Genomic DNA, 27,373 nt, shown 5'->3' with positions numbered 1-27,373 from the left:
CATGTACAATGAGTATGTTGGACACGTGTGGTTGGTAGATGTTTCATGGTCTCTTGAACTGTGAATAATTGTATACTTAAGTGTACATGTACATGAATGATAGGCTGTGTCAAAAGTAGGATTTGGAACGGAAGTTGGAGGCAGGGAGGCATTCATACTCTCATATCATCTTGTGTTGTTTTTTATTAATACAAGTTTTAGAAAATTTACAGCAAGCATGGGACTCTTTCCAATGTTGATCTTTCTACATGCAGTTAGTTAATTCAGACTTCTTGTATTCTACCTGGTAATATGACCTGATCCCAGATTCAGTAGGCACAGATCAGTACTGCAGGTATTGAGCCCAGGGTTTGCACACAATGTAGAGCACAGTAGTTTGAGGGGGATATTCCATCATTGATTGGATGTGTTCATATCAAATACCATAAATTACTGAACTATTGACTTAGTGCATTGTGTACAAGAATCCATGTTAAACATGGATGGGATGTCTCCGTGGCTCAGTTGGTTACCGTGCTAGCGCAGCATAATGACCCAGGAGTCTCTCACCAATGCGGTCGCTGTAAGTTCGTCCAGCTCATGCTGGCTTCCTCTCCGGCCGTATGTGGGAATGTTTGGCAGCAACCTGCAGATAGTAATGGGTTTCCCCCGAGCTCTGCCCGGTTTCCTCCCACCATAATGCTGGCCGCTGTCGTATAAGTGAAATATTCTTGAGTACGGTGTAAATTACCAATCAAATAAATATATAAATAAAGTGGTTGGGGTGGTCTCTCAAAAAGTACTGCACATATTGAGCTCAGGATTTCCACACCTGTTGGGCAGAATACATGTTACGTGAGGGGGATATTCCATCCTTGAGTTGGTGTGTACATATTAAGTACCGTAAATTACTGAATTCCTGACTGAATGTATTATGTATTAGAATCAATGTTAAACAAAATGTTAGGGTGGTATCTCAAAAAGTTCGTCGTTATATGACTGAAAAATTGTTGAGCACGACGTTAAACCCCTAGCACTCACTCGTCACTCAAAAAGTACTGCATGTATTGAACTCAGGGTTTGCTCACTTGTAGAGCACACTAGCTCGAGAACAACCGTTGATTGGGTGTGTGCATGTTAAGTACCATAAATTACTGAATTCCTGATTTAGTTTATTGTGCATCACACGGAGAATGGCTGTTAAGCAAAATGTTAGGGTTGGTATCTTAAAAAGTATTGTATGTATTGACCTGAGGTTTTACATGCATATAAAGCACAGTGGTGCAAGGGAGATGTTCCATCACTGATGCTGTGTTAACATATTAATTACAGTAAATTACCAAATTCACAATTTCAGTTTTTTATGCAATGAGCTGATCAAAGTTTTACATCCATGTGTCTCATGCTCTTTGGTATCCTTGCTACCAATTTTAAGTTTTTTGTACCATATACACACAATCTGTCAGTTTGCCAGTAGGCTGAGCTTGTTGACCAATTAGTAACCTTGCAATTCAATCCTTACCCGGCTGGCTAACAGTGCATACATGGGTACGATAGTTATCATAAATGGAACATTAACCAGTGCTTGTGTTAAAGTCCATGTGGTGTGACATAAGGGGTTTACTGGTCGCACTCCACCAAAATTCATGTGGTGTAACATGAGGGCTTTACTGGTCGCACTCCACCAAAATTCATGTGGTGTGACATGAGGGCTTTAGTGATCGCACTCCACCAAAATTCATGTGGTGTGACATGAGGGCTTTACTGGTCGCACTCCACCAAAATTCAGGTGGTGTGACATGAGGGCTTTACTGGTCGCACTCCACCAAAATTCATGTGGTGTGACATGAGGGCTTTATTGATCGCACTCCACCAAAATTCATGTGGTGTGACATGAGGGCTTTATTGATCGCACTCCACCAAAATTCATGTGGTGTGACATGAGGGCTTTACTGGTCGCACTTTACCTAAATTCAGGTGGTGTGATGTGAGGGCTTTACTGGTCGCATTAAACCATAAATCATGTGGTGTGACATGAGGGCTTTATTGATCGCGCTCAACCAAAATTCAGGTGGTGTGACATGAGGGCTTTACTGGTCGCACTTTACCTAAATTCATGTGGTGTGACATGAGGGCTTTACTGGTCGCACTTCACCTAAATTCAGGTGGTGTGACATGAGGGCTTCACTGGTCGCACTTCACCTAAATTCGGGTGGTGTGACATGAGGGCTTTATTGATCGTACTCCACTAAAATTCATGTGGTGTGACGTGAGGGCTTTACTGGTCGCACTAAACCATAAATCATGTGGTGTGACATGAGGGCTTTGCTGGTGGCACTTCACCTAAATTCATGTGGTGTAACATGAGGGCTTTACTGGTCGCACTCTGCCAAAATTCATGTGGTGTGACATGAGGGCTTTGCTGGTCGCACTTTACCTAAATTCATGTGGTGTGACATGAGGGCTTTGCTGGTGGCACTTCACCTAAATTCATGTGGTGTAACATGAGGGCTTTACTGGTCGCACTCTGCCAAAATTCATGTGGTGTGACATGAGGGCTTTGCTGGTCGCACTTTACCTAAATTCATGTGGTGTGACATGAGGGCTTTACTGGTCACACTTCACCTAAATTCAGGTGGTGTGACATGAGGGCTTTATTGATCGCACTTCACCTAAATTCAGGTGGTGTGACATGAGGGCTTTATTGATCGCACTCCACCAAAATTCATGTGGTGTGACATGAGGGCTTTACTGGTCGCACTTTACCTAAATTCAGGTGGTGTGATGTGAGGGCTTTACTGGTCGCATTAAACCATAAATCATGTGGTGTGACATGAGGGCTTTACTGGTCGCACTCTGCCAAAATTCTCGTGGTGAGACATGAGGGCTTTGCTGGTGGCACTTCACCTAAATTCATGTGGTGTAACATGAGGGCTTTACTGGTCGCACTCCACCAAAATTCATGTGGTGTGACATGAGAGCTTTACTGCTCGCCGTCCACCAAAATTCATGTGGTGTGACATGAGGGCTTTGCTGGTCGCACTTCACCTAAATTCATGTGGTGTGACATGAGGGCTTTACTGGTCGCACTCCACCAAAATTCATGTGGTGTGACATGAGGGCTTTACTGGTCGCACTTCACCTAAATTCAGGTGGGGTGACATGAGGGCTTTATTGGTCGCACTTCACCTAAATTCATGTGGTGTGACATGAGGGCTTCATTGATCGCACTCCACCAAAATTCATGTGGTGTGACATGAGGGCTTTACTGGTCGCACTTCACCTAAATTCATGTGGTGTGACATGAGGGCTTTGCTGGTCGCACTTCACCTAAATTCATGTGGTGTGACATGAGGGCTTTAGTGGTCGCACTTCACCTAAATTCATGTGGTGTGACATGAGGGCTATACTGGTCGCACTCCACCAAAATTCATGTGGTGTGACATGAGAGCTTTACTGGTCGCACTTCACCTAAATTCATGTGGTGTAACATGAGGGCTTTGCTGGTCGCACTCTGCCAAAATTGTTGTGGTGTGACATGAGAGCTTTACTGCTCGCCGTCCACCAAAATTCATGTGGTGAGACATGAGGGCTTTACTGGTGGCACTCCACTAAAATTCATGTGGTGTGAAGTGAAGGCTTTACTGGTCATTGCCAGTCTGCAATGCTCGACAGTCCCCCACACAAGTGTGGAGGGCCAGGTAAGGTGCAGATGTTTTCTAGCCGCACTTCCTTGCCCTGGTGACAAGAAAAGATTTGAGCACTGAAGTGAAATAAGACAAACCTGAAACTCTCCATCCCCATTTTCTGTGACTGCGAGTAGTTATGTTACACATATCAAGTTGTGTGTGAAGGACATGAGGCAGGGAGTAATGAAGCTGTCAGGCTGGGACCAGCATGTTAGCCTAGTCTGTCAGCACACCTGCCTACAGAGAGGGTATTAATCAACTGCTGTTATCCAGGCATTGATGGAGTGCTGTCCTCAGTGACCGTGGATTTGAGACGCCTGTCACCTGTAGGAGACTCATTACCTGTGTCATTAGCGCTCTAATCACCTAATCAACCTCACACCAACTGAAAATATAACACAGATGCTTTTCATAAATTCATCATGTCGTTTAATACATATTTGTCAAGTTAAACTGGGAGGTTTCATCTTCTACGGGGTTATAATCAGTTTCAGAAGCTTACCATTTCAGGCAGGGTGTAGGAACAAAGTTTTAATGTAAAAAGTATGAAAACAACTACTGCTTTCTTAGGAAATAACACAAAGCATACCAAACTGGGTACATTGGTTCATTTCTGCTTCTCAGAACAAGATATTCATTATTATAATACAGTCTTAGATACATGTACATGTAGTTCAACAGTCACACCACATGTACATGTACTCAACAGTCACACCACGTGTACATGTACCCAACAGTCACACCACATGTACATGTAGTCAACAGTCACACCACATGTACATGTAGCTCAACAGTCCACACCACACGTACATGTAGCTGAAGTCACACCACATGTACTCAACAGTCACACCCACATGTACATGTACTTAACAGTCGCACCACATGTACATGTAGCTCAACAGTCACACCACACATACATGTAGCTCAACAGTCACACCACACGTACATGTAGTCAACAGTCACACCACACGTACATGTAGCTCAACAGTCACACCACACGTACTGTAGCTCAACAGTCACACCACATGTACTCAACAGTCACACCACATGTACATGTAGTCAACAGTCACACCACATGTACATGTATCTCAACAGTCACACCACATGTACATGTAGCTCAACAGTCACACCACATGTACATGTAGCTGAAGTCCACACCACATGTACTCAACAGTCACACCACATGTACATGTACTTAACAGTCGCACCACATGTACATGTAGCTCAACAGTCACACCACACATACATGTAGCTCAACAGTCACACCACACGTACATGTAGCTCAACAGTCACACCACACGTACATGTAGCTCAACAGTCACACCACACGTACATGTAGCTCAACAGTCACACCACATGTACATGTACTCAACAGTCACACCACATGTACATGTAGCTCAACAGCCACACCACATGTACATGTAGTCAAACAGTCACACCACATGTACATGTACTCAACAGTCACAGCACATGTACATGTTCTCAACAGTCACACCACAGTCACACAACATGTATTAGCAACAGTGATTACTGTTGTGTTTATTAAGACATGCATTAACAACAGTGATTACTGCCTTGTTGCTAAGCCATGTATTAGCAAACAGTGATTACTGCCGTGTTTGCTAAGACATGTATTAGCAACGGTGATTACTGCCGTGTTTGCTTTGCTATATATTAGCAACGGTGAGTACTGCCGTGTTTGCTAAGCCATGTATTAGGAACGGTGAGTACTGCTGTGTTTGCTAAGACATGTATTAGCAACATTGAGTACTGCTGTGCCGTGTTTGCTAAGCCATGTATTACCAACAATGATTACTGCTGTGTTTGCTAAGCCATGTATTATTAACGGTGATTACTGCCGTGTTTACTAAGCCATGTTTTACCAACGATGATTACTGCCATGTTTGCTAAGACATGTATTAGCAACAGTGATTACTGCTGTGTTTACTAAGCCATGTATTACCAACGGTGGGTACTGCTGTGTCTGCTAAGCCATGTATTAGGAACGGTGAGTACTGTCATGTTTACTAAGCCATGTATTACCAACGGTGGGGTACTGCTGTGTTTGCTAAGCCATGTATTAGCAACGTTGAGTACTGCCGGTGTTTGCTATTCCATGTATTACCAACGGTGAGTACTGCCGTGTTTGCTAAGCCATGTATTAGCAACGGTGATTACTGCCGTGTTTTGCTATTCCATGTATTAGGAACGGTGATTACTGCCATGTTTGCTGAGCCATGTATTAGGAACGGTGATTACTGCCATGTTTGCTAAGCCATGTATTAGCAACGGTGAGTACTGCCGTGTTTGCTAAGCCATGTATTAGGAGCTGTGAGTACTGCCATGTTTGCTAAGCCATGTATTAGGAACGGTGAGTACTGCCGTGTTTGCTATTCCATGTATTAGGAACGGTGATTACTGCCATGTTTGCTGAGCCATGTATTAGCAACGGTGAGTACTGCCATGTTTGCTAAGCCATGTATTAGGAACGGTGAGTACTGCCGTGTTTGCTAAGCCATGTATTAGGAACGGTGATTACTGCCGTGTTTGCTAAGCCATGTATTAGGAACGGTGAGTACTGCTGTGTTTGCTAAGACATGTATTAGGAACGGTGATTACTGCCATGTTTGCTAAGCCATGTATTAGCAACGGTGATTACTGCCATGTTTGCTAAGCCATGTATTAGCATTTGTGAATACTGCTGTGTTTGCTAAGCCATATACAGCCATATAGAGTGTGTTTAGCAGTGTTGATTACTAGTGTGGTTGGTAAGTCATGTACATGTATTAGTAGATCATAGCAACAAAAAAAATCTCTCACTGGATTGTTGATCACTAACCTGTAAGATATAGCTGTAATGTGATACCGCACAAATGTAAATCAGTAGACAAGTATTCAGCCTGTGACAGGTTGAGGTGTGCACAAGTATTATGATGTTAATCAGAGCAGGTTGTAGAGGGTGTGACAGTTTGAGGTGTAGTGAACATTCATATTATGATGTTAATCAGAGCAGGTGTAGAGGGTGTGACAGTTTGAGGTGTGGTGTACATTCATATTATAATGTTAATCAGAGCAGGTCTAGAGGGTGTGACAGTTTGAGGTGTGGTGTACATTCATATTATGATGTTAACCAGAACATGTCTAGAGGGTGTGACAGTTTGAGGTGTGGTGTACATTCATATTATGATGTTAACCAGAACATGTCTAGAGGGTGTGACAGTTTGAGGTGTGGTGTACATTCATATTATAATGTTAATCAGAGCAGGTGTAGAGGGTGTGACAGTTTGAGGTGTAGTGAACATTCATATTATGATGTTAACCAAAACAAGTCTTAGAGGGTGTGACAGTTTGAGGTGTGGTGTACATTCATATTATGATGTTAACCAGAACATGTGTAGAGGGTGTGACAGTTTGAGGAGTGGTGTACATTCATATTATGATGTCAACCAGAACATGTCTTAGAGGGTGTGACAGTTTGAGGTGTGGTGTACATTCATATTATGATGTTAACAGAACATGTCTAGGAGGGTGTGACAGTTTGAGGTGTGGTGTACATTCATATTATAATGTTAATCAGAGCAGGTGTAGAGGGTGTGGACAGTTTGAGGTGTGGTGTACATTCATATTATGATGTTAACCAGAACATGTCTAGAGGGTGTGACAGTTTGAGGTGTCGTGTACATTCATATTATAATGTTAATCAGAGCAGGTGTAGAGGGTGTGACAGTTTGAGGTGTAGTGAACATTCATATTATGATGTTAATCAGAGCAGGTGTAGAGGGTGTGACAGTTTGAGGTGTGGTGTACATTCATATTATAATGTTAACGAAAACATGTTTAGAGGGTGTGACAGTTTGAGGTGTGGTGTACATTCATATTATAATGTTAATCAGAGCAGGTGTAGAGGGTGTGACAGTTTGAGGTGTAGTGAACATTCATATTATGATGTTAATCAGAACAGGTGTAGAGGGTTTGTGACAGTTTGAGGTGTGGTGTACATTCATATTATAATGTTAATCAGAACATGTCTTAGAGGGTGTGACAGTTTGAGGTGTGGTGTACATTCATATTATGATGTTAACGAAAACATGTTTAGAGGGTGTGACAGTTTGAGGTGTGGTGTACATTCATATTATAATGTTAATCAGAGCAGGTGTAGAGGGTGTGACAGTTTGAGGTGTGGTGTACATTCACATTATAATGTTAATCAGAACAGGTGTAGAGGGTGTGACAGTTTGAGGTGTGGTGTACATTCATATTATAATGTTAAACGAAACATGTTTAGAGGGTTGTGACAGTTTGAGGTGTGGTGTACATTCATATTATAATGTTAATCAGAGCAGGTGTAGAGGGTTGTGACAGTTTGAGGTGTGGTGTACATTCATATTATAATGTTAATCAGAGCAGGTCTAGAGGGTGTGACAGTTTGAGGTGTGGTGAACATTCATATTATAATGTTAATCAGAGCAGGGTGTAGAGGGTGTGACAGTTTGAGGTGTAGTGAACATTCACATTATGATGTTACCAGAACATGTCTAGAGGGTGTGACAGTTTGAGGTGTGGTGTACATTCACATTATGAGGTGTAGTGTATATAAGTTCATGATAGTGTGAGTCATTGCTAAAAGCATTCAGCGTGACAGGTTGAGGTGTAGAATGTACATGTATTTGGTATGTGACAGGTTAAGGTGTAGAATGTACATGGTATTTGGTGTGTGACAGGTTAAGGTGTAGAATGTAGAAGCATTCGGCATGTGGACAGGTTGAGGTGTAGAATGTACATGTATTTGGCGTGTGACAGATTAAGGTGTAGAATGTAGAAGCATTCGGCGTGTGACATGTTGAGGTGTAGAATGTACAAGTATTCAGCGTGTGACAGGTTGAGATGTAGAATGTACAAGTATTCAGCGTGTGACAGGTTGAGATGTAGAATGTACATGTATTTGGTGTGTGACAGATTAAGGTGTAGAATGTAGAAGTATTCAGCGTGTGACAGGTTGAGGTTGTAGAATGTACATGTATTTGGCGTGTGACAGGTTGAGATGTAGAATGTACAAGTATTCAGCATGTGACAGGTTAAGGTGTAGAATGTGCAAGTATTCGGCGTTGTGACAGGTTGAGGATGTAGAATGTACAAGTATTCAGCGTGTGACAGGTTGAGATGTAGAATGTACAAGTATTCAGCATGTGACAGGTTAAGGTGTAGAATGTGCAAGTATTCGGCGTGTGACAGGTTGAGATGTAGAATGTACAAGTATCAGCGTGTGACAGGTTAAGGTGTAGAATGTACATATGTACTATAATGTAAATCAGTGCTTATGTTTGAAGGTGTGACATTTGGAGGTGTAGAATTTACATACATGGTATAGCTTCATTTCTTAGCTCTGTAACGGTCAGTATCTTCTATGAAATTTTTGCCTTCAAAGAGATGGAACTTGAGACAGAAATCCTTAAAACAAACGATACCAGATGTCCTTACTGTCATGTGTGTGGAAATATGGGCTTACAAGCCTCTCTGTTCTCCTGGTTGACACACTGGCTTAGTCCTGGGAGCTGAGCCTTGTGAGGGGTCTATGTATGATAGTAATGTCCGTTGTGTACCATTACATGAAGTTACATGTAGCATCTTGTGCACAGTTCTGCAGCCATCTTGCAGCTGGTGAGCGCCCGTGCATCCTACTGCAGTCAGGACAGCTGTGGGATGTCTGCCTCGCGATGCCGGCGCAGTCGCTGCTGCATGTAGCGTCGCACCATCTCTCGGTATATCATGTCCTTGTATAGGAAGCCTGATGGATCAAACAAACAGCTTATTGGATTACTGGCCAAAGTATAGCATGTGTCAGCCTTTTCACCTTCTTGGAGCTAGAACCTGGCTTTGTTTCTTGGCCTGTTTTAAGTAGCTATCAGGAGTTGTCAGTTCTGTGGCATTTGTCTCATTGGTTATATTATGAAACGTGCCACTGTAAAGCCAGGTAGTAAAAGGCTTGAGGCAGAAGAAAGGCAATTTGACCCCATTACATCTGTTGGCAGTTTGAGCCCATCACAGCTGTTGTTAGTTTGACCCCATCACAGCTGTTGGCAGTTCGACCTCATCAAAGCTGTTGGCAGTTTGACCCTATTAAAGCTGTTAGTAGTGTGACCCCATTACAGCTGTTGGCAGTTTGACCCTATTACAGCTGTTGGCAGTTTGACCCCATCACAGCTGTTAGTAGTGTGACCCCATTACAGCTGTTGGCAGTTTTACCCTATTACAGCTGTTGGCAGTTTGACCCCATCACAGATGTTGGCAGTTTGACCCCATCACAGATGTTGGTAGTGTGACCCCATTACAGCTGTTGGCAGTTTGACCCTATTACAGCTGTTGGCAGTTTGACCCTATTACAGCTGTTGGCAGTTTGACCCCATCACAGCTGTTAGAAGTGTGACCCCATCACAGCTGTTGGTAGTTTTACCCAATTACACCTGTTGGCAGTTTGACCCCATCACAGCTGTTGGTAGTTTGACCCCATTACACCTGTTGGCAGCTTGACCCCATCACACCTGTTGACAGTTTAACCCCATTACACCTGTTGACACTTTGACCCCATTACACCTGTTGACAGTTTGACCCCATCACAGCTGTTGGCAGTATAACAGTGTTGTTCTAATCCATCTTACCTGTTTTTGAGAGCAACACGTAAAGTAGGAGTTGTCGGAATGAATCCTGCTCGTCAGGGATCAGAGCTCTTTTACCAATCGCTCCCCATGAACTACCTGAGAAATGAAAATGCATTCATATGATTTATGAATTGTTCTGTCTGCTGTCGTGGGTGGCAGGGGCAGGGGGTAGGGGTGGTTTGTTTTGTATGGCAGCACGAAACAATGACCGAGGAGCCTCTCACCAATGTTGTCATTGTGAGTTCAAGTCCAGCTCATGCTGGGCTCCTCTCCAGCCGTGCATGGGGAAGGTCTGGCAGAACCTGCAGGTGATCATGGGTTTCCTCCAGACTCGGTGCAGTTTCCTCCCACCAGAATGCTGGCTGCCATGATATAAGTGAAATATTCTTGAATGCGGCGTGAAAAACCACAATCAAATAAACAAATAAATAATAATATACATACAAGCAACTGTGATGACGAATGAACAACCTGGGAAGAGAAAATACCATCATATAGTCAAAATTTTTGTGCATCCACTTGTTTTGATGAGCTCAAAATAAAACTGCTGAGATCAGACTGAGCAAAGATGACTTTGAATCATGCAGATGTTAAGAATTCAAATAATGTGTAGTGGTATACATATTAATTGTTTGTTATACTTTATCCATTTCCATGTTGTTTTACAACTTCAGTGTTGCACAGAAAAAAATAAGGTATGGTTTTTGAGTGAGAGATGAATTCAGGCGATTAGTTGTAATTTAATAGCTTGTCTCTACTACCCGCATCTAGCCCACTTCAGTTTATTCAAATTCAAATGGCACATTATAGGACACAGGATATGACACGTTCAGGTGAATGCTCTGTTCTGTATGTTGCCTGAGGAGAATGAGAGAGAACTGTGACAGAGTATCCTTATTATCACTATTCATTTACACTATGACTGAACAGCCTCAGCAGGAAGGCCAACATCTGCTATGTCCAATGTACGTGTAGAACGACACAGTGTCCAATGTACGTGTAGAACGACACAATGTACAGTGTATGTGTAGAACGACACAGTGTCCACTGTACGTGTAGAAAGACACAGTGTCCAGTGTACGTGTAGAACGACACAGTGTCCAGTGTATGTGTAGAACGACACAGTGTCCAATGTACGTGTAGAACGACACAATGTACAGTGTATGTGTAGAACAACACAGTGTCCGCTGTACGTGTAGAAAGACACAGTGTCCAGTGTACGTGTAGAACGACACAGTGTCCAGTGTATGTGTAGAACGACACAGTGTCAAATGTACGTGTAGAACGACACAATGTACAGTGTGCGTGTAGAACAACACAGTGTACAGTGTGCGTGTAGAACGACACAATGTACAGTGTATGTGTAGAACGACACAGTGTACAATGTACGTGTAGAAAGACACAGTGTCCAGTGTACGTGTAGAACTACACAGTGTCCCAGTGTATGTGTAGAACTACACAGTGTCCAGTGTATGTGTAGAACTACACAGTGTCCAGTGTATGTGTAGAATGACACAGTGTCCAGTGTACGTGTAGAACGACACAGTGTCCAGTGTATGTGTAGAACTACACAGTGTCCAGTGTATGTGTAGAATGACACAGTGTCCAGTGTACGTGTAGAACGACACAGTGTCCAGTGTACATGTAGAACGACACAATACAATGTACATGTAGAACGACACAATGTCCAATGTACATGTAGAATGACTCAATGTACGTGTAGAACGACACAGTTTCCAGTGTACGTGTAGAACAACACAGTGTCCAGTGTATGTGTAGAACAACAATGTCCGGTGTACATGTAGAACGACACAATGTACAGTGTATGTGTAGAACGACACAGTGTACAATGTACGTGTAGAAAGACACAGTGTCCAGTGTACGTGTAGAACTACACAGTGTCCCAGTGTATGTGTAGAACTACACAGTGTCCAGTGTATGTGTAGAACTACACAGTGTCCAGTGTATGTGTAGAATGACACAGTGTCCAGTGTACGTGTAGAACGACACAATGTCCAATGTACGTGTAGAACGACACAGTGTCCAGTGTACGTGTAGAACGACAATGTCCAGTGTGCGTGTAGAACGACACAATGTCCAATGTACGTGTAGAACGACACAGTGTACAATGTACATGTAGAACGACACAATGTCCAATGTACGTGTAGAACGACACAGGTTCCAATGTCTGTGTAGAACGACACAATGTCCAGTGTACGTGTAGAACGCCACAATACAATGCATGTGTAGAAGGACACAATGTACAGTGTATGTGTAGAACGACCCAATGTACAGTGTACGTGTAGAGCGACACAATACAATGCATGTGGAGAAGGACACAATGTACAGTATATGTGTAGAACGACACAGTGTCCAATGTACATGTAGAATGACAAAGTGTACAATGTGCATGTAGAACGACACAGTGTACAGTGTACATGTAGAACGACACAGTGTACAATGTACAATGTACGTGTAGAACGACACAGTGTACAATGTACGTGTAGAACGACGCAGTGTACAGTGTACGTGTAGAACTACACAGTGTACAGTGTACGTGTAGAACTACAAAGTGTACAATGTACATGTAGAACGACAGTGTACAATGTGCGTGTAGAACGACGCAGTGTACAGTGTACGTGTAGAACGACACAGTGTACAGTGTACGTGTAGAACGACGCAGTGTACAATGTACGTGTGGAACGACAAAGTGTACAATGTACGTGTAGAACGACGCAGTGTACAATGTACATGCAGAACAACGCAGTGTGCAATGTACGTGTAGAACGACACAGTGTACAATGTACGTGTAGAACAACAAAGTGTACGTGTAGAACGACAAAGTGTACAATGTACATGTAGAACGACGCAGTGTACAATGTACATGTAGAATGACGCAGTGTACAGTGTACGTGTAGAACGACGCAGTGTACAGTGTACGTGTAGAACGACAAAGTGTACAATGTACATGTAGAACGACAGTGTACAATGTACGTGTAGAACGACACAGTGTACGTGTAGAACGACACAGTGTACAATGTATGTGTAGAGTACACAGTGTGCAATGTACGTGTAGAACTACACAATGTCCAATGTACGTGTAGAACGACACAGTGTCCAATGTACGTGTAGAACGACGCAGTGTACAATGTACGTGTAGAATGACGCAGTGTACAATGTACGTGTAGAACGACACAGTGTACAATGTACGTGTAGAACGACGCAGTGTACAATGTAGGTGTAGAACGACGCAGTGTACAATGTACGTGTAGAACGACGCAGTACAATGTACGTGTAGAACAACGCAGTGTACAATGTACGTGTAGAACGACACAGTGTACAATGTACATGTAGAACGACACAGTGTACAATGTACGTGTAGAACGACACAGTGTACAGTGTACGTGTAGAACGACGCAGTGTACAATGTATGTGTAGAACTACACAGTGTACAGTGTACGTGTAGAACGACAAAGTGTACAATGTACATGTAGAACGACAAAGTGTACAATGTACATGTAGAACGACGCAGTGTACAATGTACGTGTAGAACTACACAGTGTACAGTGTACGTGTAGAACGACAAAGTGTACAATGTACATGTAGAACGACAAAGTGTACAATGTACATGTAGAACGACACAGTGTACAATGTATGTGTAGAGTACACAGTGTACAATGTACGTGTAGAACGATGCAGTGTACAATGTACGTGAAGAACGACGCAGTGTACAATGTACGTGCAGAATGACGCAGTGTACAATGTACGTGCAGAACGACACAGTGTACAATGTATGTGTAGAGTACACAGTGTCCTATGTACGTGTAGAACGACACAGTGTACAATGTACGTGTAGAACGACACAGTGTACAGTGTACGTGTGGAACGACACAGTGTACGTGTAGAACGACACAGTGTACAATGTATGTGTAGAGTACACAGTGTCCAATGTACGTGTAGAACGACACAGTGTACAATGTATGTGTAGAGTACACAGTGTCCAATGTACGTGTAGAACGACACAGTGTCCAATGTACGTGTAGAACGACACAGTGTACAATGTACGTGTAGAACGACACAATGTAGCAGCAGGAACACCTGTGTCTACTGAGTAAGAGGTATTAACTCTTTCAGAACCACAAAGCCTTTTTTGATGGGTTTCTTTCTAGTTAAGGTAGAAAAGCTTTTGTGTTTGTTTTAGGTTTTATTCTGGGTGTGAGAGATTTTTTTTATTGAAACTGGCCTAAAGGAAAGGACAAGTGAACACGAAGACATGACAATCCCTCTGTGGTTTAGTCGGTCATTTCTTCTTCCAGCACGATCAATACAGTTACGTTCTACTTTTATGTCTCACTTGTATTCATTTCCGACATGGATTAGGTCACACATATTAGCTTTAATGTAGAAATGTCTCCCAAGTTGGACTTTTGGTTCCGTTGGTTGTACTTGTGTAGGATACATGTAGTGATAAAGTCTTGATACTTTGTACATGGGCCTTTCTCCAGGAGGGCTTCTGGCTATCTGCTTCGGAAACCAGTCATTCCACACTATTTGACAATTGTAACATTCTATGGCAGTACTATGGTCCTTACTTCAAGTAGAGAAAAAATCAAGGAGAGAAATAAATCCATTTATGTCACAAAAACTCAATACAAAATTTGCCTAGAACAAAATTGTCTGATATTTCTGGTGCCTATGGAAAATCATGGTTTGTATCCAGTGCCCTCTGGGTTGGCAGTGTCTGATGTCAGGATATTTTTCTGTTTTCTTTGGCAATTGGGAAATGAAATATGAACTACCATGCGGTTCATGTAGGTGTTCAAAAAAGGAAAGAAATGAACCATTCATGATATTATCATAAAAGAAATAATTGATTACCGGTATCCATACAAGTGACTCGTCTAACTCAGAAAGGACTGAATATCCATACAAGTGACTCGTCTGACTCAGAAAGGACTGAATATCCATACAAGTGACTTGTCTGACTCAGAAATGATTGAATGTCCCTATTAGTGACTCGTCTGACTCAGAAAGGACTGAATATCCATACAAGTGACTCGTCTGACTCAGAAAGGACTGAATATCCATACGAGTGACTTGTCTGAATCAGAAATGATTGAATGTCCCTACGACTGACTTGTCTGACTCAGGAATGATTGAATATCCATATAAGTGACTTGTCTGGATCAGAAATGATTGAATGTCCCTACTAGTGACTCGTCTGACTCAGAAAGAACTGAATGTCCATACAAGTGACTTGTCTGGCTCAGAAATGATTGAATGTCCCTACTACTGACTTGTCTGACTCAGGAATGATTGAATCTAGTGACTTGTCTGACTCTGAAATGACTGAATATCCTTACACATCATTTGTCTTGCTCAGAAATGATTGAGTATCCATACAAGCAACTTATCTACAAGTGATTTGTCTGACTCAGAAAGGATTCTGTATCCATTCAAGTGACTTGTCTGACACAGAAATGACTGAATATCCATACCAGTGACTTGCCTGACTCAGAAATGACTAAATATCCATTCCAGTGACTTGTCCTACTCAGAAATGATTATCCATGCAAGTGACTTGTTGGTCTAAGACATGATTGAATGTCCAAACAAGTGATTTGTCTGACTTAGAAATGATAGAATATCCATACAAATGACTTGTCATGTTATCACATGTGTCTGGCATGAAGGAAGAGAATGTGATCATGTTATTACATGTGTCGGATCTGTATGAAGGTGATTTGATCATGTTATTACATTGGTCTAGTCTGAAAGAAGGTGTTGTGATCATGCTTTTACCTGTGCCTGGTTTGTATAAAGGTGGTGTGATCATGTTATTACATGTGTCGGGTCTGTATGAAGGTGATGTGATCATGTTATTTACATGTGTCGGGTCTGTATGAAGGCGATGTGATCATATTATTACATGTGTTGGGTCTGCATGAAGGTGATTTGATCATGTTATTACATGTGTTTGGTCTGAAGGAAGGTGTTGTGATCATGCTTTTACATGTGTCTGGTCTGAAGGAAGGTGATGTGATAATGTTATTTCATGGGTCTGGCCTGAAGAAAGGTGAGGTGATCGTGTTATTACTTGTGTCTGACCTGAAGGAAGGTGTTGTGATCATGTTATTTCATGGGTCTGGTCTAAAAGAAGGTGAGGTGATCATATTATTACATGTGTCTTACCTGAAGGAAGGTGATTTGATTGTGTAGTTCTATGTGTCTGACCAGAAGGAAGGTGAGATGATCATGTTATTACGTGTCTAACTTGAAAGAAGGTGATGTGATAAAGTTATTACATTGTACATGTGTCTGGCCTGAAGGATGGTGATGTGATCATGTTAAGGTACATTGTAAGAGATGTGATCCTGTTAAGGTACATATAGGTGATGTGATCATGTTAAGGTACATTGTAAGAGATGTGATCCTGTTAAGGTACATATAGGTGATGTGATCATGTTAAGGTACATTGTAAGAGATGTTATCATGTTAAGGTACATGTAAGTGATATGATCATGTTAAAGTACATATAGATGATGTGATCATGTTAAGGTACATGTAGGTGATGTTATCATGTTAAGGTACACGTTGGTGATATGATCATGTTAAGGTACATATAGATGATGTGATCATGTTAAGGTACATGTAGTAGATGTGATCATGTTAAGGTACATGTAGTAGATGTGATCATGTTAAGGTACATGTAGTAGATGTGATCATGTTAAGATATATGTAGAAGATATGATCATGTTAAGGTATGTGTAGGTGATGTTATCATGTTAAGGTACACGTTGGTGATATGATCATGTTAAGGTACATATAGATGATGTGATCATGTTAAGGTACATGTAGAAGATGTGATCATGTTAAGGTACATGTAGGTGATGTGATAATGTTAAGATATATGTAGAAGATGTGATCATGTTAAGGTATGGGTAGGTGATATGATCATGTTAACCCATATGTAATCATGTTAAGATACATGTAGGTGATGTGGTGGTGGTAAGGCACAGGTGATCATGTGAAGGTACATGTAGGTGATGTGATCATGTTAAGGTACATGTGATCATGGTAAGATAACTGTAGAAGATGTGATTATGTTAAGGTATATGTAAGTCTTATGATCATGTTAAGATACATGTAGGTGATGTGATCATGTTAAGGTACAGTGTAGAAGGTGTGATCATGTGAAGGTACATGTAGATGATGTGATGAAGTAACCTACCTGAAGTGAGGATAAAAGTAGGCTCAAATTTCCCATCAGCTGTAGGATGATCTCTGTAGTGGGGGTTGAACCTGAGATGTGGATAGCAGTCTTTACACACTTTAGCTGCTGCCAGTTTCATACAGCCAGGCCCCCAGCCACCACAATGGAATAGCCACTGTCGCTTGACCCCGGGGTTTGGTTGTGGGTCCCCCGGTGATGCCTGTCCTCGGGGCATTGAAAGGAGCACTGAGGCCAACACATAGTGGCAGATGGAGAGTCCAGTCCTGTGTGAGAGAGGGAAGAGGATGAAAGACATGTCTTAAAGGAGAGGGAAGACGGCGAGAGACTTATTTCATGGGAGAGGGATGAGGATGAGGGATGTGTTTCACGGGAGAGAGAAGAGGATGAGAGATTTGTCTCATGGAAATGGGAAATGGGTGAGGTAAGGGGTAGAGGGTGAAAGAGATGTCTGATGGGAAAGGGAAGAGGTTGAGAGACGTTTGATGGGAGAGGGAAGAGGGTGAGAAACATCTCATTGGAGAGGAAACAGGGTCAGAGGTGTCTCACAGGAGAGGGAAAAGGGTCAGAGACCTGTGTTATGAGAGAGATGAGGTGAAGACGGTAAGTGAGCGTTACCATCCACCGTTTTCCTCAGTTGCAGAACACAACCTCACAAACGACAAGTGTTGAAACCCACCGTCTTTCAGAACACGATTGCAGACCAACCATCTTCTGGCTGTGGTCACCGACCTGCTGGGAAAGTGGGCTGTTCTGTGGGAAGCACCGTGACAGGCTAAAGGCAGTCCGCTCGGGAAGTAATCCCGGCAAGAGATGTGCTATCATCAACGCCTCCAAGGGACATGTGCATGCGTATGAAAGTTATTTCGTATACAGCTATTAGCTGAATATGAAATGTCTCTACATTTGCAGATAAACAATGAACATTGTGTCAAAAAAAACAGGGAAAATTACCTGGGGAAAAAAAGGACTGCTGATTTTAGCAGCCGTGATATCCATGAGTGAAATACCCGTAAAAGTCACATATTACAACAACAACATATATGGCTATTAAGCTAGTGTTTTGTTGATGGATGTGACAGGAAGTTTTTAACTTGCTACATGTTTGTTTACTTTGACTTTTTTTGCAGTTCATCAGTACGTCCACCGGTGGGAAGTTTTTCATAAATATATACCGCGATATTGAGGGCTTTGGAGAATACTGACAGCACTGGCTTTTACAACAAGGGGTATGATACAGTACCTTATACTGCAGTGTTGATTCTTTGAACTACAACAATCCCAAGAGCCTGGGATAGTGAGAGATTAACGGTGGCAGCATGTGTGAAAGTTAGCTGTACATACCATTATGCTGAGTGACACTCTCTGGTGATTTCACCATCTTGTCAAAGTCGGCGAAATCGAGTGTGATAGCACTTGACCCGAGTGTCCATTTAGTGTTTTTAGAATACTCGCGATTTGTTGAAAATGGTCGAAAATGGTGGGTGTAGACACATCTCACTGGAGAGGAAAGAGGCTGGTAGACATTTGATGTTAGAGGGAGGAGGTTAGACACATCTTACTGGAGAGGGAAGAGGCTGGTAGACATTTAGTGTTGGAGGGAGAAGGTTAGACACATCTCACTAGAGAGGGAAGAGGCTGGTAGACATTTGATGTTAAAGGGAGAAGGTTAGACACATTTCACTGGAGAGGGAAGAGGCTGGTAGACATTTGATGTCAGAGGGAGAAGGTTAGACACATTTCACTGGAGAGGGAAGAGGCTGGTAGACGTTTTGTGTTAGAGGGAGAAGGTTAGACACATCTCACTGGAGAGGGAAGAGGCTGGTAGATGTTTGATGTTAGAGGGAGAAGGCTAGACACATCTCACTGGAGAGGGAAGAGGCTGGTAGATGTGTGATGTTAGAGGGAGAAGGTTAGACACATTTCACTGGAGAGGAAAAAGGCTGGTAGATGTGTGATGTTAGAGGGAGGAGGTTAGACACATCTCACTGGAGAGGGAAGAGGCTGGTAGACGTTTAGTGTTAGAGGGAGAAGGTTAGACACATCTCACTAGAGAGGGAAGAGGCTGGTAGATGTTTGATGTTAGAGGGAGGAGGTTAGACACATCTCACTGGAGAGGGAAGAGGCTGGTAGACATTTAATGTTAAAGGGAGAAGGTTAGACACATCTCACTGGAGAGGGAAGAGGCTGATAGACATTTGATGTCAGAGGGAGAAGGTTAGACACATTTCACTGGAGAGGGAAGAGGCTGATAGACGTTTAGTGTTAGAGGGAGAAGGTTAGACACATCTCACTAGAGAGGGAAGAGGCTGGTAGATGTGTGATGTTAGAGGGAGAAGGTTAGACACATCTCACTGGAGAGGGAAGAGGCTGGTAGACATTTTGTGTTAGAGGGAGAAGGTTAGACACATCTCACTGGAGAGGGAAGAGGGTGGTAGACATTTGATGTCAGAGGGAGAAGGTTAGACACATCTCACTGGAGAGGGAAGAGGCTGGTAGACGTTTTGTGTTAGAGGGAGAAGGTTAGACACATCTCACTGGAGAGGGAAGAGGCTGTTAGACGTTTGATGTTAGAGGGAGAAGGTTAGACACATGTCACTGGAGAGGGAAGAGGGTGGTAGACGTTTAGTGTTAGAGGGAGAAGGTTAGACACATCTCACTGGAGAGGGAAGAGGCTGGTAGATGTGTGATGTTAGCGGGAGAAGGTTAGACACATTTCACTGGAGAGGAAAGAGGCTGGTAGATGTGTGATGTTAGAGGGAGGAGGTTAGACACATCTCACTGGAGAGGGAAGAGGCTGGTAGACGTTTCGTGTTAGAGGGAGAAGGTTAGACACATCTCACTAGAGAGGGAAGAGGCTGGTAGATGTTTAATGTTAGAGGGAGGAGGTTAGACACATCTCACTGGAGAGGGAAGAGGCTGGTAGACATTTAATGTTAAAGGGAGAAGGTTAGACACATCTCACTGGAGAGGGAAGAGGCTGATAGACATTTGATGTCAGAGGGAGGAGGTTAGACACATCTCACTGGAGAGGGAAGAGGCTGGTAGATGTGTGATGTTGGAGGGAGAAGGTTAGACACATTTCACTGGAGAGGATAGAGGCTGGTAGACATTTGATGTTAGAGGGAGGAGGTTAGACACATCTCACTGGAGAGGGAAGAGGCTGATAGACGTTTCGTGTTAGAGGGAGAAGGTTAGACACATCTCACTAGAGAGGGAAGAGGCTGGTAGATGTTTGATGTTAGAGGGAGGAGGTTAGACACATCTCACTGGAGAGGGAAGAGGCTGATAGACATTTGATGTTAAAGGGAGAAGGTTAGACACATTTCACTGGAGAGGGAAAAGGCTGGTAGACATTTGATGTCAGAGGGAGAAGGTTAGACACATTTCACTGGAGAGGGAAGAGGCTGGTAGACATTTTGTGTTAGAGGGAGAAGGTTAGGCACATCTCACTGGAGAGGGAAGAGGCTGGTAGATGTTTGATGTTAGAGGGAGAAGGCTAGACACATCTCACTGGAGAGGGAAGAGGCTGGTAGACGTTTCGTGTTAGAGGGAGAAGGTTAGACACATCTCACTGGAGAGGGAAGAGGCTGATAGACGTTTAGTGTTGGAGGAGGTTAGACACATCTCACTGGAGAGGGAAGAGGCTGGTAGACATTTGATGTTAAGGGGAGAAGGTTAGACACATCTCACTGGAGAGGGAAGAGGGTGGTAGACATTTGATGTCAGAGGGAGAAGGTTAGACACATTTCACTGGAGAGGGAAGAGGCTGGTAGACGTTTCGTGTTAGAGGGAGAAGGTTAGACACATCTCACTAGAGAGGGAAGAGGCTGGTAGATATGTGATGTTAAAGGGAGAAGGTTAGACACATCTCACTGGAGAGGGAAGAGGCTGATTCCCTCTACCATGTTTTATGGGAGAGGGAAGATAGTCAGAGAAGTGTCTCATGGGTGATGGAAGTCTTTTTGTCCTGAAGTCTGGCTACTTTCCCATCAGTTGGATTTTTCCATCTGTCACATTTGTAACCTAAAGCCTGACTATTTTCCCATCAATTGCATTTGTGCATCTCTGTCACATTTGTAGCCTAAAGCCTGGATACTTTCCCATCAGTTGGATTTGTCCGTCTTTGTCAGATTTATATCCTGATGCCTGACCACTTTCCCATCAGTGAGGTTTGTTCATCTCCGTCACATTTGTTACCTAAAGCCTGGATGCTTTCCCACCTGTTAGATTTGTTCATCTCTGTCAGATTTGTGTCCCAAGTTAAGGGTGATCATATTTTCTATATCCTGCTGTCAGGATATACTTTGCTCAACAGGTTTCTTAATTTTTATGTGGCACATGTTAGACAGAAATAATCAATTGAGTAGTCATTATATGATTATTGTATTGATTGATTGATTGGAATAATTAATTGAGTTTTATAGTTGATTAATGATTATGACTGATTCCTAGTAATTATTGATTTTGTGATAGGCCTTTGACCTGAAAATTCATTCAGTGTTTGTTTGGAGGCTCATGAAAATGGTAGGTTGCCTGTCACCTTGTTTTCTACCTGAAGGAGGAAGAGAAAATGGTGAATAGTAACACTCCTTAAGGTAATAAAAAGTCCTACATGTACAGGGTACTTAAGGCCTCTCCTGCAAAGTCCTACATGTACAGGGTACTTCAGGCCTCTCCTGCAAAGTCCTACATGTACAGGGTACTTAAGGCCTCTCCTGCAAAGTCCTACATGTACAGGATGCTTAAGGCCTCTCCTGCAAAGTCCTACATGTACAGGGTACTTAAGGCCTCTCCTGCAAAGTCCTACATGTACAGGATGCTTAAGGCCTCTCCTGCAAAGTCCTACATGTACAGGGTACTTAAGGCCTCTCCTGCAAAGTCCTACATGTACAGGGTACTTAAGGCCTCTCCTGCAAAGTCCTACATGTACAGGATGCTTAAGGCCTCTCCTGCAAAGTCCTACATGTACAGGGTACTTAAGGCCTCTCCTGCAAAGTCCTACATGTACAGGGTACTTAAGGCCTCTCCTGCAAAGTCCTACATGTACAGGGTACTTAAGGCCTCTCCTGCAAAGTCCTACATGTACAGGGTACTTAAGGCCTCTCCTGCAAAGTCTTACATGTACAGGGTACTTAAGGCCTCACCTGCAAAGTCTTACATGTACAGGGTACTTAAGGCTGATTTTGTTTTTAATGATAAATCTGATGTGGAAAAAGTTGTGTTAAAACAAACCAGGTACATGTACAAATTTTCTCTGACCACCCATCATGCTAATTTGTGAAAACTACAGCCACAGAGGTGTGTATTACAAGAGACAGACAGAAATGGGTCTTACCTCATGACTGGGGAAGCTGTTTGTAGATGGCTGTCACACAGGTGGTCAGAAGTGTTCAGTTAGCCAGGTTAGCAGAGAACCCAGTGAAGCCAGCTGAGACCGGGGACATTCTCCTGTGAACTAAGCTGGTCCCAGTAACACCAGCCTCCCTCCTCTCTCTGCCCTACACCCTGACCAGTCACTGATTACAACACAACCCAGGGGTTTTGCTATGGGCAGTCAGGGCCTCACTCCCCTGTAATTACCCAGCTGACACTTTATCAACCTGTCTCCTGCTGTTAGAAGGAACAGGTAGTCAGTGTTATGAAAGAGGGATGAACAGAATGCGGTAACTTTTGACTGCTGTAGGTTGGTGGCTTAAGCTTTATGCCAAGGGGCTGTTGTGTTGTTGACGACATCACCAGATCTCTAACAGGAGTGGGCGGCACCATTCCCCATCAGTCTCCCCATCAATAACTGTTACAATCCTTCCACATAAAGACACATATTAGTTGTGCCCGGCACTTTGGCTACCGTCTCACTGCTGGCCAGGTTAATAGCATTGGCTGTATCTCTGGTCATTTGAACAATGATCTACAAGAGGTCTTATCAAAACAAGAAGTAAATACCATTGTTTGTCTTAATAGGCTTGTAAGGCCATAATCTCTTCTGTGGCTTGTAAGGCCATAATCTCTTCTGTGGCTTGTAAGGTCATAATCTCTGCTGTGGCTTGTAAGGTCATAATTACTGCTGTGGCTTGTAAGGTCATAATTACTGCAGTGGCTTGTAAGGTCATAATATCTGCTGTGGCTTGTAAGGTCATAATCTCTGCTGTGGCTTGTAAGGCCATAATCTCTTCTGTGGCTTGTAAGGTCATAATCTCTTCTGTGGCTTGTAAGGTCATAATTAATGCTGTGGCTTGTAAGGCCATAATTACTGCTGTGGCTTGTAAGGCCATAATCTCTTCTGTGGCTTGTAAGGTCATAATCTCTGCTGTGGCTTGTAAGGTCATAATTACTGCTGTGGCTTGTAAGGTCATAATTACTGCTGTGGCTTGTAAGGTCATAATTACTGCTGTGGCTTGTAAGGTCATAATATCTGCTGTGGCTTGTAAGGCCATAATCTCTGCTGTGGCTTGTAAGGCCATAATCTCTTCTGTGGCTTGAAAGGTCATAATTACTGCTGTGGCTTGTAAGGTCATAATCTCTACTGTGGCTTGTAAGGTCATAATCTCTTCTGTGGCTTGTAAGGTCATAATTACTGCTGTGGCTTGTAAGGTCATAATCTCTGCTGTGGCTTGTAAGGTCATAATCTCTTCTGTGGCTTGTAAGGTCATAATCTCTTCTGTGGCTTGTAAGGCCATAATCTCTTCTGTGGTTTGTAAGGTCATAATCTCTTCTGTGGCTTGTAAGGTCATAATCTCTGCTGTGGCTTGTAAGGTCATAATCTCTTCTGTGGCTTGTAAGGCCATAATCTCTTCTGTGGCTTGTAAGGTCATAATCTCTTCTGTGGCTTGTAAGGTCATAATCTCTGCTGTGGCTTGTAAGGCCATAATTACTGCTGTGGCTTGTAAGGTCATAATCTCTTCTGTGGCTTGTAAGGCCATAATCTCTTCTGTGGCTTGTAAGGTCATAATCTCTGCTGTGGCTTGTAAGGTCATAATTACTGCTGTGGCTTGTAAGGTCATAATTACTGCTGTGGCTTGTAAGGTCATAATATCTGCTGTGGCTTGTAAGGCCATAATCTCTGCTGTGGCTTGTAAGGCCATAATCTCTTCTGTGGCTTGTAAGGTCATAATTACTGCTGTGGCTTGTAAGGTCATAATCTCTACTGTGGCTTGTAAGGTCATAATATCTGCTGTGGCTTGTAAGGTCATAATCTCTGCTGTGGCTTGTAAGGCCATAATTACTGCTGTAGCTTGTAAGGTCATAATTACTGCTGTGGCTTGTAAGACCATAATATCTGCTATGCTTTGTAAAACCATAATCTCTACTGTGGCTTGTAAGGCCATAATCTCTGCTGTGGCTTGTAAGGCCATAATCTCTGCTGTGGCTTATAAGGTCATAATCTCTGCTGTGGCTTGTAAGACCATAATATCTGCTTGGGCTTGTAAGGCTGTAATCACCTTTGTGGCTTATAGGGCTATAAATTTGATATTATGAGCCCTCTGGTGGTATGGCTATATAGTTATAACTTAGTAGCTTACATCTTCCAGAATATGTCTATTGTTTTGGCTTACACCTTCCAGTGTATGTCTGTAGTTGCACTAGCTTACATCAGCCAGTGTGGTTTTATGGTTAGACTAGCTTACATCAGCCAGTATGGGTCTATAGTTACACTACAGTAGCTTACATCAGCCAGTATGGTTTTATGGTTACACTAGCTTACATCTACCACTATGGATTTATACATGTAGTTAAACTAGCTTACATCTGTCACTATGGGTCTATAGTTAAACTAGCTTACACCTGCCAGTATGGTTTTATGGTTAGACTAGTTTACATCTGCCAGTATGGGTCTATGGTTACACTAGCTTGCATCTGCCAGTCTGGATCTATGGCTACACTAGCTTACATCTGTCAGTCTGGATCTATGGCTACACTAGCTTACATCTGCCAGTATGGGTCTATACATGTAGTTAAACTAGCTTTCATCTGTTAGTATGGGTCTGTGGTTACACAAGCTTGCATCTGCCAGTATGGGTCTATGGCTACACTAGCTTACATCTGCCAGTATGGGTCTATACATGAAGTTAAACTAGCTTATGTCTGTTAGTATGGGTCTATGCTTACACTAGCTTGCATCTGCCAGTATGGGTCTGTTGCTACACTAGCTTACATCTGCCAGTATGGGTCTATACATGTAGTTAAACTAGCTTTCATCTGTTAGTATGGGTCTGTGGTTACACTAGCTTGCATCTGCCAGTATGGGTCTATGGCTACACTAGCTTACATCTGCCAGTATGGGTCTATACATGAAGTTAAACTAGCTTATGTCTGTTAGTATGGGTCTATGGTTACACTAGCTTGCATCTGCCAGTATGGGTCTGTTGCTACACTAGCTTACATCTGCCAGTATGGGTCTATACATGTAGTTAAACTAGCTTACATCTGTTAGTATGGGTCTATGATTACACTGCGTTGCATCAGCCAGTGAGGTTTTATGGTTAGACTAGCTTACATCTGCTAGTATGGGTCTATGGTTACAGTAGCTTACATCTGTCAGTATGGGTCTATGGGTACACTAGCTTACATTTTTTTCTATGAGTCTATAGTTACACTAGCTTACATGTGCCACTATGGGTCTATAGTTACACTAGCTTACATCTGGATGTATGGGTCTGCCATTACACTAGCTTACCTCTGCCGTTATGGGTGTATAGTTACACTAGCTCACATCTGTCCAAATGGGCCTATAGTAATACACTAGCTGACATCTGTCAGGTTGAGTGTATGATTACAGTAGCTTACTTCAACCAGCATGAGTCTGTAGTTACACTAGCCTTACATTTGTCAGCATGGGTCTTTACATGTAGTTACACTAGCTAACATCTGCCAGTGTGGGTCTCTAGTTACACTAGCTTACATTTGCCAGTATGAATCTAGTTACACTAGCCTACTTCTGCCAGTAGGGGGCCTCCGTGGCTCAGTTGGTTAGCGCGTTAGCTCAGCAGTCTCTCACCAATGTGATCGCTGTGAGATTAGATGAAGTCCAGCTCATGCTGGCTTCATCTAAGGCCGTATGTGGGAAGGTCTGCCGGCAACCTGCGGATTGTCGTGGGTTTCCCCGGGCTCTGCCCGGTTTCCACCCACCATAATGCTGGCTGCCATCGTATGGCATTGAGTATGGCGTAAAACACCAATCAAATAAATAAATAAATAAATACTTCTGCCAGTATGGGTTTATTTTTACACTAGCTTACATCTGCCAGTATTGACCTGACCAGGTGATGTTTCAGTAGTTGATTGACCTGACCCAGTGATGTTTCAGTAGATGATTGATCTGACCAGGTGATGTTTCAGTATTTAATTGACCTGACCAGGTGATGTTTCAGTAGATGATTGACCTGACCCGGTGATGTTTCAGTAGATGATTGACCTGACCAGGTGATGTTTCAGTAGATGATTGATCTGACCAGGTGATGTTTCAGTAGATGATTGACCTGACCAGGTGATGTTTCAGTAGATGATTGACCTGACCCGGTGATGTTTCAGTAGATGATTGACCTGACCAGGTGATGTTTCAGTAGATGATTGATCTGACCAGGTGATGTTTCAGTAGATGATTGACCTGACCAGGTGATGTTTCAGTAGATGATTGATCTGACCAGGTGATGTTTCAGTAGATGATTGACCTGACCAGGTGATGTTTCAGTAGATGATTGACCTGACCAGGTGATGTTTCAGTAGATGATTGACCTGACCCGGTGATGTTTCAGTAGATGATTGACCTGACCAGGTGATGTTTCAGTAGATGATTGACCTGACCCGGTGATGTTTCA

At 42.9% G+C, this 27,373-nt stretch overlaps 1 protein-coding gene across 2 annotated transcripts in view; it reads left to right on the top strand.

Moving 5' to 3' along the window:
• LOC135482073 (RNA-binding protein 42-like) overlaps positions 1 to 27,373 on the top strand; it is a 54,521-nt gene that overhangs the window by 20,333 nt on the left and 6,815 nt on the right. The window contains exon 5 of one of the 2 annotated variants that reach the window (XM_064761907.1): positions 17,595 to 17,685. The exons of the other annotated variant lie outside the window; for it this stretch is intronic. Coding sequence (XP_064617977.1) covers positions 17,595 to 17,605 — 11 coding nt within the window. The 3' untranslated portion in view covers positions 17,606 to 17,685. Of the gene's footprint in view, positions 1 to 17,594; positions 17,686 to 27,373 lie in introns of those variants that run through there. 2 annotated transcript variants of the gene reach the window in all.

This window comes from Liolophura sinensis, chromosome 1, assembly GCF_032854445.1.
Source record: "Liolophura sinensis isolate JHLJ2023 chromosome 1, CUHK_Ljap_v2, whole genome shotgun sequence".
NCBI lineage: Eukaryota > Metazoa > Mollusca > Polyplacophora > Chitonida > Chitonidae > Liolophura > Liolophura sinensis.
This window is presented reverse-complemented; position numbering and strand designations above follow the sequence as displayed.